Here is an 11,693-nt window from a genome sequence, read left to right on the forward strand (position 1 = left end):
AAATATTTTTGTAGATACTGAAACAGATAAGGTTGCATTGATACACCTATATTTCAAGTGGAGTGTATTGTAGAATTTTCTTATATAATATAGAGAACTTAGAAAGAATTATAATTTTGGGTGATTTTACAATGCACCCTCATAAAAAATGTGCATCGATACATACCTATTTGATTTGGTATCCAAAAGAATTTTTTAATCAATTTAATTGATAGTTGTGTATGTTATAGTTATTTTAATACATCTTACAAAATTTTAAGAAATTTAAAATAATTTACATTATAGAAAGAAATTTTCAAATAGTTTATTTCACACACGTGTACAATCGATTGTTTGAACCTTATTTTCGGCGTGTTAAATTTTTTTGAATTTCTTAAAATTTTGCAAGATGTCTTAAATAACTGCAATATACACGACCATTAAAAAATTAAATTAAAAATTTCTTTTGAATACCGAGATATATAAGGTTACACCGATGTACCCCTTTTAAACTGGTGCATTATAGATTTTTTTTTTATAATTTTACATGGCCATAGAAATAAGTTGTCTCCAAATTAATTTAAAAAAAAATTTCTTCTCCCCAATGTTAACTTTTTTATTTTTATACTAAAAATAAATGAGATTTTTGCGGCTAAATCCTTTCAATTATCATTTCACTTGCACTTAACACTCACTAATTAAAGTAGCAAGTATTCGACGCAGAGCTACCAAAAATAACAGAACAACTGGAAAATAATAAGGGCACAAGGAAATATAGTGGTTCAGTAAAATCACGGTCTGTTTAGTCCACTGTTGCAAATGAATTCTGCTTAATTTATTTGATTTGGATTACTCTTTTATATAGAAAGCAAGTGTCCTTTTAGTTTTCCATAACTGACCAGTTTTAGAACCGTTTTTACAATAAATGATAATATTAAATCAGAATAAACGTAAATAAATAAAAAATAGTTTAATCCGTTCTTTTATTAAGTGCAACAACGTACGCGACTTATCAAGTGCGAGTTGTCTATTCATATTCTCGCATAAGCTCGCAGGCTTTAGATGCGTTCTATATTCGCTAAACGACTAATGTACCTATTGTTTGGATGTCTGCGTTCACCTTGAATCACATTGATGGACATCTCACATGTTGACAACGTGGGACATGCGAGTCCCTATCCAGTTGTCAAACACGACTTGTCATTCGGACTACACTATGTAAGGAAGCGATCTTTACTTAGTTGCAAAAGAAGACTACTTAGTCATTGCATATATTTCGATACATACGTGACTTATACAAATCCTCTCTGTCTTGCTTATCTTACACTACGTAAGGTATAGTATGCGACTAGACCCTGTCAAGGTCGCATCATCTCGCAAATGCGGATCAAGCGAGATTAACTCTTTGAGAGTCATCAATTAACAGCTCACTCATTCCCCGGGGATTGGATCCACGTATCAATTTTATAGGAGACTGCTCTCGAGTTTTTAGGCGAAAAATTCGCAATATAACATCAATCCATGGTGGCTAACAGTTAACCGGATGACAATTTAAATTTGTTAAACGTTCAGTAGTTTAAAAAATTTTACCGCTAAAATTTAAACTTAGAGAATTGAGGCGTTTGGTTGGGAGGAATAAAAATATAGGAATAGGAATGGGAACGGGAATAGGAATGGAATAAAATTTAAAATGGATAAAAAAAATTGATAAAAAAATAATTAAATTTTTTTTCTTGTTACATTGGAATGGTCATTCCTTCCTTTTTAAAATGGAATAGCCATTCCACCAAAATGGTGTAAAGAGCATTCCATTGGAATGCCATTCCAATACTTTAAAATGCAACCAAACAAAGGAATGGAATGAAAATCATTTCCTTTCCATTCCATTCCATTTCATTACCTCCAACCAAACGCTACCTAAGTGTAAGTAAAACGATAGTTGAAGAGGTTTAGCCACAAAAAAACTCAAAAATAAATTAATTTTCTTTGTATATAAAATATTAATGGGCCGGTTCGGGGCGGCCAGCGGGTTAAATTGCAATACACATGGAGGAAAGCAGCTGAGATTCAAACAGTGAAATCAGAAATGGAGAAAGCTTTGAGAGTATACGGTGGGGTTCTGAGGCTGGTGAGGCGCTTACCCAAGGAAACCAGACCTTATTACGCGAAGTACGCCCGCGAGAACTTTGTCAATTACAGAGAAGCCGAAGTTGGCGATTCTAAAGCCCTCGATGAGCTCTTTCACAGAGCCTATAACCATTCCATCTGGGTCCTCAACAAGGTCCTAATTTCTGCTTCTTTCTCAACATTATATGATCTCATTATCTTGTCTTGATTGTAAATTAAGATTCTTTTTCTTCTTTGATTGCAGTATTCAGTGGATCAATCCGTTGCAAATAATTTGAAGGATGTCTGTTACAATTAAATTCTACATGCCCACCAACTGTTTGTTGGAATGTTGAAAAGAAAACTGGTAATAACTAAAAGATATATACATTTCTTCTTTTGCTGTTTTAATAATTTTGTTATTGTATACTTAATAATACTTAATGTATCCAATAAAAACGGTTTCAAACCTCTTCTTTCATTTAATTTAGCTACAGTGGTTTTGATTATGGTTACGGTTTGAACTTGTTGCTTACTTTAGCTTATAACTTTCATTATGAGTGAGGTGAGGCCATACAGAGATAGATACTACTAGCTTTGCTAAATGGAAGGTATAACTAGTTATATGTTAGACTTGTTGGGTAGTTTTTTTATGCTTTTTTTGGATAAGCAACAAACTTTATAGCAACTCTAAACAAGGGGTCCGTGATGGAAACAAAGGGTTCCATGTCCTTAAGAAGAAAACAACCGAAAGAAGCAAAAGAACTAACCCAATTTGCAATATCATGAGCTGCTCTATTAAGTTCTATAGGATCCAACATAATTTAGCATTAGGCGACAGATCAAAATTTCCAAATAGGTTCAAGAAAAGAACTTTATCCTTCCAACTAGGGATATTCGTCATTTCAACACCCTGCACTAAAGTAAGGCAATCAGAAAAGAAAACTGGGTTTACCCAACAACGAGATAAACACAATGCAAACGCATGGGCAAGAGTCAAGGCTTCGGCTTCTAAAGCACTATGATACCACAAAAGAAATATTTGATACCACAATTGTCATGCTGTGAGAGCCTAGGAAACTAGGAAAAAGATGTGATTGATTCTCTTGAGCTTCCCTTGGTTTGGCTTGGCTAGTGCAGTAGTGTAGTGAGTTCAATCTTGTCACTGGATAAATCTTTATCCAGCAGGCATAGCTAGGAGGATTAGGTTGAAAGTTCTTAAATTCAAGGTAAGTCTATCTCAATCTCGCTATATTTGTAAGGCAAGGGAACATCGACTTACAAATCTGGTCGCAAAAGATCTTTTGCGCTGCCTTTTCTTGCTATAGTCTGCAAATTACACATGGTTGTGTAATGGACTTTTTACATTGATGATGCTGAATTCTGCAAATTATTGATACGTAGTGCAGCAAAGAGAGTTTATATTACTAAAGAATGTGTCATTTGGTGAAAGTGCAGGAGTATGTGAAGGGTGATAATTGTTTTTAGAATCCTTTCTTTTGTGCAGCACCTCTAATCACATTTGCCTAGAATGTTAGTTGATGAGGAGGAATATATAAGGAATATATACTATTTACTATTATTATATTATATTTCGAATGGTAGGAGGCGCTATTTACTTTTGGGAATATAGAATGTCTATCAACTAATTTTTTTTTGGGGTTTCCAAGCCAAGTTTGGGTTAATTGCCTATTCTTATGTTAATTGTTTATTGCTTATACAAATTATTTAGATCCGCTTTAAATTCTTTTATTCTTATTTAGGAAACATTTATTCCCTATCTAAATATATTTTACTTTTATTTGTTCTCTCTCTATTTGTACACCAGTTAGTATCAGAGATTTTATTGTATATGGTGTGTTGTGATGATATAGACATAGAGAACTTATGTATGTTAGTGAAGTAGATTTTGATATTTCAATTGTGTGTTGCAGTTATATGGAAGAAAACTTGTATGCAGTTTGAATTGATTGAATTGTTTAAATTTATATTACACAAGGTCAGGTTACTTATTGTTTATTTTCAAATTTAAGCATGGGAGAGCTTAAATAAGCAAGTCATGTGCCTAAAATAAGTTCGTTGGGTGAATTTACAACACAATCAATTATATCAATAACAGTGAGTGAGTATGACTAGATTAATCGTAATTAAAGTAAACGAAAACCCAAAAATTAGGGTTAGAAGAATACAACTAATTTTGGGGAACAAGAGCTTGCACAAACTAATGATTATTGTCCAAAATTTATTTTCCCAAACATCTAATGATGTTTGAAGCTTTTTTAATATGAAAGAGAAGTGAGATACACAAGTCTTTGAAGTTCATACAAGTCAAATACTTCTTGATGATCTTTTTGGAGAGAAGAACAACTAAATAACAAAGAGAGAGAGAGAGAATGTGATCATCATAGAGATAGTGAATATGTGATCATCATATTTCTTTTCTCAAACCCTATGTATGGTGTAAAAGTCATCCTAAGTCTCAACTATTGGAGCCAAAACACATTTAAAGGTAAAGCTAAAAACTATCATTTAATGGTCTAAGCGACGTGTCGCCCAGGCCTTGAGATATGTTGATTGGAATGAGTCCAATTTTATGCAATGCGCCATGCACTGTTCATGTGTTATGTTGACAGTTGGTCTGTAAACGATTTTAAATTTTTTATGTAACTTTATATACATTATAAATGTCAATTTAAACTCATAAACATAATTATAATATTGGGAGCAATACTATCTAAACTACACATTTAATTACACTTAAATCTTACAAATTTAATTTTTAATGGTAAAACCTTCTCAATCTCACTTATGTCTTGTTCATTACATTTTTGTTTAAAAACCTCACTTAAGTGCCATAGTCAATTGTTCATGTATATATTTTGTACACTTAGTAAATTTTTAATGGTTCACGTAATATTAATTATTAAAATTTAATTTTAAATATTTTAAAATTTAAAAAAACAGAAAAAAAATAATTTTTAAAATAATTATAAAAAATATACATTTTATTTTTTATTTTTTATTTTCCTTTTTTTTTTGTTTTCTCCCTTGAAATCCTATTCCTCTCCACCCTAATCTCCTTCTTCCTTCTTCTCCATTATCACCGCCACCACAATCACTACTACCAAAGCTACCGCCAAAACCACCACCACACCACCTCAGCCACTACCACCAGAACTGCCACCACAAATCATAATAGCCATCACTGCCAGAACCACCACCGCAAATCATAATAGCTATCGCCACCTTAATCTTAACCGAAATCACAACAGCCACTAACGAGCTTAACCTAAACACAAGTCACAACAACCACCTTAACCTAAAATCGAGCTTCGATTGGCTCATTGGGATCCATAGATGACTCAATTAGATTCGTGGAGCTTCGGCTCAGGTGAGGTCCACCACGAAGAGAGAGAAGAGACGAAAGAGAGGATTTGGGAGAGACACGGAGATGGTTCGAACCCTTGGTCGACGATGGTGGCTCATTGGAGTTGTACCGAGAACAGCGAGGAAGAGAGAGGGAGACAGGTCGAGAAATAGAGAGAGTCAGGTCGAGAAATAGAGAGAGTCAGGGTAGGAGTTTTTGGTCTTGGGGTTCTCTGGGTATTGGAGAGGTCAACAATCTCGACGATGGTGGCTCATAGAAGCTGAGGTTAGAGCCGCGTGCGGTTGAGAGAGAGAGAGAGAGATTAGGGTTTACAGATAAAAAAGAATGAAGAAGAAAGAAAAGAAAAGAAAAGAAATATAATTTTTTATAATTAAATTTTTATTTTTTATATTTTTTTTAAATTTTAAATATTTAATTTTTTTTTATTAATAATTAATATTACGTGGACTATTAAAATTTTACTAAGTGTATACAAGACAGTTTACTGTGACACTTAATTAAGATTTTAGACGAATATGCAATAAATAAAGCAGAAATAAAAATGAGATTAAAGAAATTTTACTACTAATTAAAAATTAAATTCAAGAGATTAAGTGTAATTAAATATGTTTGGGGTAGTATTGCATCAAATATCCCTTATTATTATGTATTATCTCTTATAATATTCCTTATCTAGTATTAATGTTCAAAAATATTAAGCACTTCATTTTCCTTAACTTTTATCATCACACTTAATCAATTTTCACAATGGTGTGGTGTAGTGTTTGGTTCATCCATTTACTTTCTTTTGTACTAAATGACAAACTTCATTGACAGCCCATTTTCTTTTCAACAGCCCTTTTTTATTTCTTCAAAAAAAAATATAAATATCTTCTTATTAATCACTCTCAATAATCTCATGATAAAACAAGCTCCATCAACACTACTTATAATTTTGTTATATAATTAAAACAAGGTTGGGTAATGGGTGAAGTATAATAGAGAGACATCGAATGTAGTGAGAGAGAGAGAGAGGAAAAGAGGCACAATTAGCAACGAAGGAGGTGTCGGAGGACGCAGCATACGATGAAGCAAAGTGTGGGAAATGGTGTTATTGACTGTCGTGTCTCTATTCCTTGCCAAACCTCATACTTCTTCCCCACGTATCTTCTTCATTTCATTAACCTGTCTTTACATTTCTGTCCTTTCTCTTCTTCTTTTGCCACCTAATAATACTATAGTCTTTCTCTCTAAACTCCCACTAACTGAACACGTCATCACTCACACTCACTACTACATTTTGTATTACGTATCTTCCTCTATTTTCATACCTCACTCACTCTCACTCACTCACTCACTCTGCCGTTTTCTTTTTCTTTCTATAATTAACAATGTACAAATAATGATAAAGTGACAGCTATAAATCATAGAAATGATATTTCTTTCTCTAACCATTCTTGTACAAAATCTCAAATGTGCAGTTATTAATTAGTGTGTATGGTTCATTTATTACTTGACAGTAAGGGGGAGAGTCTGCGAGATGATTGTGTGGGTCCGGGGCCCACATTCTATATTCAGGTCATTTGTGGGTCCAATGAAAACTCCCATATGGATAACAAATAAGAGGTCAAAATTTAAGAAAGTGATTGTGAGAGAAACTTAATTGGCATATTGGTATTGAGATAATTTAACATAGGATGTATATTGAGATAACTTTTGCTAAATAATTACAATTTCATACTCTAAAAACAAATAATAAGGATGCCACTTTTAAGCATATATTTACTTGACATTCATTTAGATTTTAAGGAAGTATCTAGTAAAAATGTGTCGACTTCTTTCAGCATTCTATAATTCACTTTCTATTAGAGTAGCTCTAATAACAATATGCTCAATTATAAAAAGAAAAATACTAAAAGGTATTGTACATAGTATTATTTAATATATTATATTATTATTAGTACATTTAAATATTAAATCTTACATAATTTAAAGTAATATTTTTTTTAAATAATACCTCTAGTCAATGATAAGACACTTTTTAAGGTACTAAGGCTATGTTCGATGAGAGGGAGGGAGAGTAAGATGGATGGAGAGGTTAGAGAGGAGAGAGAGTAAGATAAATAGAGAGAATTGTTGATCTCCTTTATATTGTTTGGTATTAGGTGAGAAGGATGGAGAAAAAATTAATTAGTAAAATTACAAAATTAGCCTTTTAAAAATAAATTTTTATTATATTTTAAGGATAATTATTGTATTTTACAAAATGTGTTTTGTCTTTTTTTAAAATTCTTCTAAAGTTGGAGGGATTAAATTTTGAAAGTTTGGAAGGAGAATGCCTCCCTCCATCTCTCCTCTCCCTCCTTCACTCCCTCTTGCCAAACAAATAATTTAGTCTCTCCTTCTATCACTCTCCCTCCACCCCTCTCCATCCCACCTATCTCCCCTCCTACCAAACATAGTGTAAGTGTTAGAGAAATAATAAAAAACAGTCTTAGTATCTAATACTCTTATAAAATATAATATTATTCTTAATACAATTTAATATTGACTTATTCATTCTAATTTTAATTTAATAAAAGTGCTTACTAATTATAAAACCTCAAATCACATACCCATGATATAGCAATGCTCCTCAATGTTGAGAATCATGAGGTTTCATCTCAAAACCAATTGAGAATGAGTAGAGTAGCCCATTTATTTATTCCATGTGGGACAATGTCTACAATATTCCCCTCAAGATGATGGTTATTTTTTATGCATCAGTCTTGAACCGTGTCAAAGTGGACATGGTCACTGTCTGTATAAGTACGGATCGGTTCATTTGTCTGCAAGGAATATGCCTCTGATACCATATTGAGAATCATGGAATTCTATTTCAAAACCAATTAGCAATAAGTGGAGTATCTCATATATTTATTCTAAGTGGGACAATATTTTTCCCACACCCTCTGGTTTTAAGCTGAGATCTGGTCCCACCACCAAGTGGTAAGAATTTTCGTCCGTGATAAACACGATCAGATGGCCTACAAGTGACGTGTGTGTACGAATTAACTCAGGTGGGCCCACTTCCAATTCCATGCAAACTAATTGAGAAAGAAAGCGACGGAAAATTTCATTTATTTGGATTCCGGTTGTTGGAGGAGTTTCGACTACTACTGCCTTGGACCTCGAAACCACGGTTTTCTCGGGCCCGGTGGCTTTGACCAAGAAGCGCCAAAAACCAAACCCTCGGAAACCTCAGCCACACAGCCACTCCTTCTTCATTCCCCCTCCAACCCCCTCAACCCAACACAGACCATAATAATAATACACACTACACTCACCACTCTCTTCACTCTTCTTTCACTTTCACAAAACCAACTAACCCAAAAACGCGCGCCAGTCATTACTCTCTCTGCCACTTTGTTTTTTCAGTTTTCTTAACTCTTGCTTTCTCTGCCGTTACATTTCTAATCTTTTTTATGGGTTTCTGAGCTTATAAAGTAAGACCCAACAAAAGTTTAATTCAAGAACTCAATGGCCAAAAATGAGCGTTTCGACTTTGACAACCTGGCGGTGACCGGGGGAACTAGTTTTTCACAGTTGTTATTAGGAGACGACGACGTTTTGGGTCTCGATGTGAACCAGATTTTCAATAAGTGTAACAATAGTAGCATCAATACCTCTCTTTTTTCATCTGTTGAGAAAACGCCCAGAATGCTCTGTTTTGAAAATTTTCCCAACAGAGGGGAAATAGTTTTCTCTGATCAGTCGACTCAGAAATCAGGTATTACCTGTAGTGACTCGTCGTCTTCTACTTCTTCTTCGAGTAATAGCGTCAGCCTCAGCACCATGTCTAAATCAAATGTCAGTATTAGTTTTGTCTTATTTCTAGTTTTCTTTTATTCCCCTTTTTCTCGCTTCTCTTTGGTTAAAACTTATTAACGCATTTGGCCAGAGAAAGCGAAATGGATCGGACCAAGAATCTGTTCACTGTGTGAGTACCGCCACCACCATTACATGTACAAACCCAAATCAAACACTCCCTAAAAAGATCAAAACAGTAGCTACAACAAAGGTAAATTAATTAATTTTTCATTCAATCATTTTCTATTGTCTTGTTTTAAAATGTTAATGTTTTTGATAGAGAAAAGAGAAGCTAGGAGAAAGAATTACAGCTCTTCAACAGCTAGTTTCACCATTTGGCAAAGTGAGATACTATTTTGATTTACATTAATATTAATATATGTGTATTTATAAAACATAATTGGCATAATTTTTTTGGGTTAAATTTTGATTTGAGCAGACTGATACGGCATCAGTGCTTCATGAAGCGATGGGATACATCAGGTTTCTGCAAGATCAGGTTCAAGTTTTGTGCTCTCCTTATCTGCAACGTTTGCCTTGTGTACCCGTAAGTGTCAGAAATTTATGATCAGGACTCAACATTTCGTTTTCACCTCATTCTTATTTATTTATTTATTTATTTAAATATGGACCCTTGTATCACGTGGTACTAGAATACTAGGGAGTCTGACTAGAATTTTTGAGGTGGGAAATGTTAAAGGATACTGTCAGTTATATTGGTATTTGGGCAATTTAATAGGTAGTATTGGGGCACTATGGTGCCTTTGCCTTACTATCAATAACAATCAATAAAAACAAAAAAATATTTATTGTGTTGACACTGTGCCAAATTTTAGTATCAATCCAATTATAGACTCTAAAATTGCAGTTCAGGCTTTGTCAACCAATTCTCTTCCTGACTGGAGAGTAGCTAGTGTGTTTTATCTATCTTTAAACTTGGCTAAAAAGTTTCGTTTATGTTGTTTTTCCTTTATTAAGCGTAGTTGTAATGCTTTGGCTGATGGTGTAGCTAAAAACGCTAGAATCTCTAGTGATTTAGCAATTTTGTATCAAGGGGAGGGCAATCCCCCGGTGATTCCCATCAATCTTCTTAATTAATGAACTCATGGTTTTTTCAAAAAAAAAAATCCAATTATAGACTCACAAAATTACTTTTCTCTCTTTTACCTCATTTTACTTGGGCATACATGTAATGCTCTTGGTATGGTTGTGGAGGAATGTGTAAATATTTCATTGTTTAGTTTAAATTTAAGGGTAGGAAAGTGTTAATTTTTTGAGGGTCCTATATGGTTTTAAAGAGTGTTAGAATTTGGGATATGGTAATTTTTTGTGGGTCCAATATGATTTCATCTTATATATAAGAACTAACTCAAAATTAGCTCACAATGTATCTGTTTTGAAACTATATTAGAATTTAGGAAAAATTGAATGAAATTCTACTTTAAAATCAATTGACTAACTTATTAGTAATGTAGGACTAACTCTAATAAAAAAGAAAGCTAAACTTTTTGTAGAGTAGAGTTTTGGATGTCACACTAAATAAACTCTCTCTACATTTTCTCATGCATAACATTTTTCATAATGTATTAAATTAAAATTGTACAGAACCAATTACACCATATATGACATGCTATGCTGCCCTTAGCATTTCTCCTGTTGTATCGTGATTGTATAGTGGCATTTTGTTATTTGTTTGCTTTTGTTGAAACTGATCATTTTACGTATAGGATAAGGAAGGTGGTGAAAATGGAGGTAGGAAGGATTTACGAAGCAGGGGATTATGCTTGATTCCAGTGGAATGCACCTTACACGTGGCGGACACCAACGGTGCTGATTTATGGTCTCCTGCTATGGCTTCCAACGTTTCATCGTCCATGAAATGAAGCAGTGAATATTATAAGTATAACTATTTTTTGCTCTCCTTGGAATACTTTTTACTCTGTACATGGTCAAGAACCTTAATTAAGAAAAGGGTTAAAAAGTGGAAGAAAAATGTGCAGCAGAATATAACCAGGTTTCTTACATGTAGAGAAAGAAGAAAAAGGCTATTTTTTGTTGTCGTTGAAAGAAGTGTCCTTTTCATGACATCTTTGGTTTGGCTCTGCTTTACATTTTGTTGTGTTTTCATAGGGACAAAATATGGGTTTTTTGGTTTGGTGAACGTTTTCTTGTATGGAACTGGAACACACCTGTAAATTTTCTTAGGCTTTTAACTAATCTTTAGTTTTTTTTTTGAGTGTAGCTTAATGGTATTTTATAAGCTAGCCTTAGTGGCTTTAATAATCCTTAGTTAAGCGTACTCATATTACATTAATTAAAATTCCATCTAATTTGACTAATTGTGATTGGATTTGACAACCTATCAATTTAATTATAAGTAAGGTTAAATATT

The 11,693-nt window shown here is 33.4% G+C and overlaps 2 protein-coding genes across 2 annotated transcripts; both read left to right on the plus strand.

Moving 5' to 3' along the window:
* Positions 1-1,985: 1,985 nt before the first annotated feature.
* On the plus strand, positions 1,986-2,594 carry LOC115706330 (LYR motif-containing protein At3g19508). The gene is made up of 2 exons (XM_030633951.2): positions 1,986-2,260; positions 2,351-2,594. Exons 1-2 carry the CDS (start codon positions 2,066-2,068, stop codon positions 2,402-2,404), a joined length of 249 nt encoding a protein of 82 aa, XP_030489811.1. The 5' UTR covers positions 1,986-2,065; the 3' UTR covers positions 2,405-2,594.
* Positions 2,595-8,485: 5,891 nt separating this feature from the next.
* Positions 8,486-11,537, plus strand: LOC115702403 (transcription factor bHLH113). Its single transcript, XM_030629871.2, has 5 exons — positions 8,486-9,301; positions 9,393-9,512; positions 9,582-9,644; positions 9,741-9,848; positions 11,029-11,537. The coding sequence occupies exons 1-5, from the start codon at positions 8,972-8,974 to the stop codon at positions 11,182-11,184; spliced, it is 777 nt and encodes a 258-aa protein (XP_030485731.2). The 5' UTR covers positions 8,486-8,971; the 3' UTR covers positions 11,185-11,537.
* Positions 11,538-11,693: the final 156 nt, after the last annotated feature.

The sequence above is a fragment of the Cannabis sativa genome, chromosome X, assembly GCF_029168945.1.
Source record: "Cannabis sativa cultivar Pink pepper isolate KNU-18-1 chromosome X, ASM2916894v1, whole genome shotgun sequence".
In the NCBI taxonomy this organism is placed as follows: Eukaryota; Viridiplantae; Streptophyta; class Magnoliopsida; order Rosales; family Cannabaceae; genus Cannabis; species Cannabis sativa.

Excerpts from the sequence above, each read along its gene's own strand:
- LOC115706330 (XM_030633951.2), top strand. The coding sequence starts at position 2,066 with ATGGAGAAAGCTTTGAGAGTATACGGTGGGGTTCTGAGGCTGGTGAGG. Across the intron at positions 2,261-2,350 it reads CCATCTGGGTCCTCAACAAG|TATTCAGTGGATCAATCCGT; the intron begins GTCCTAATTTCT and ends CTTTGATTGCAG.
- LOC115702403 (XM_030629871.2), top strand. The coding sequence starts at position 8,972 with ATGGCCAAAAATGAGCGTTTCGACTTTGACAACCTGGCGGTGACCGGG. Across the intron at positions 9,302-9,392 it reads GCACCATGTCTAAATCAAAT|AGAAAGCGAAATGGATCGGA; the intron begins GTCAGTATTAGT and ends GCATTTGGCCAG. Across the intron at positions 9,645-9,740 it reads TAGTTTCACCATTTGGCAAA|ACTGATACGGCATCAGTGCT; the intron begins GTGAGATACTAT and ends TGATTTGAGCAG.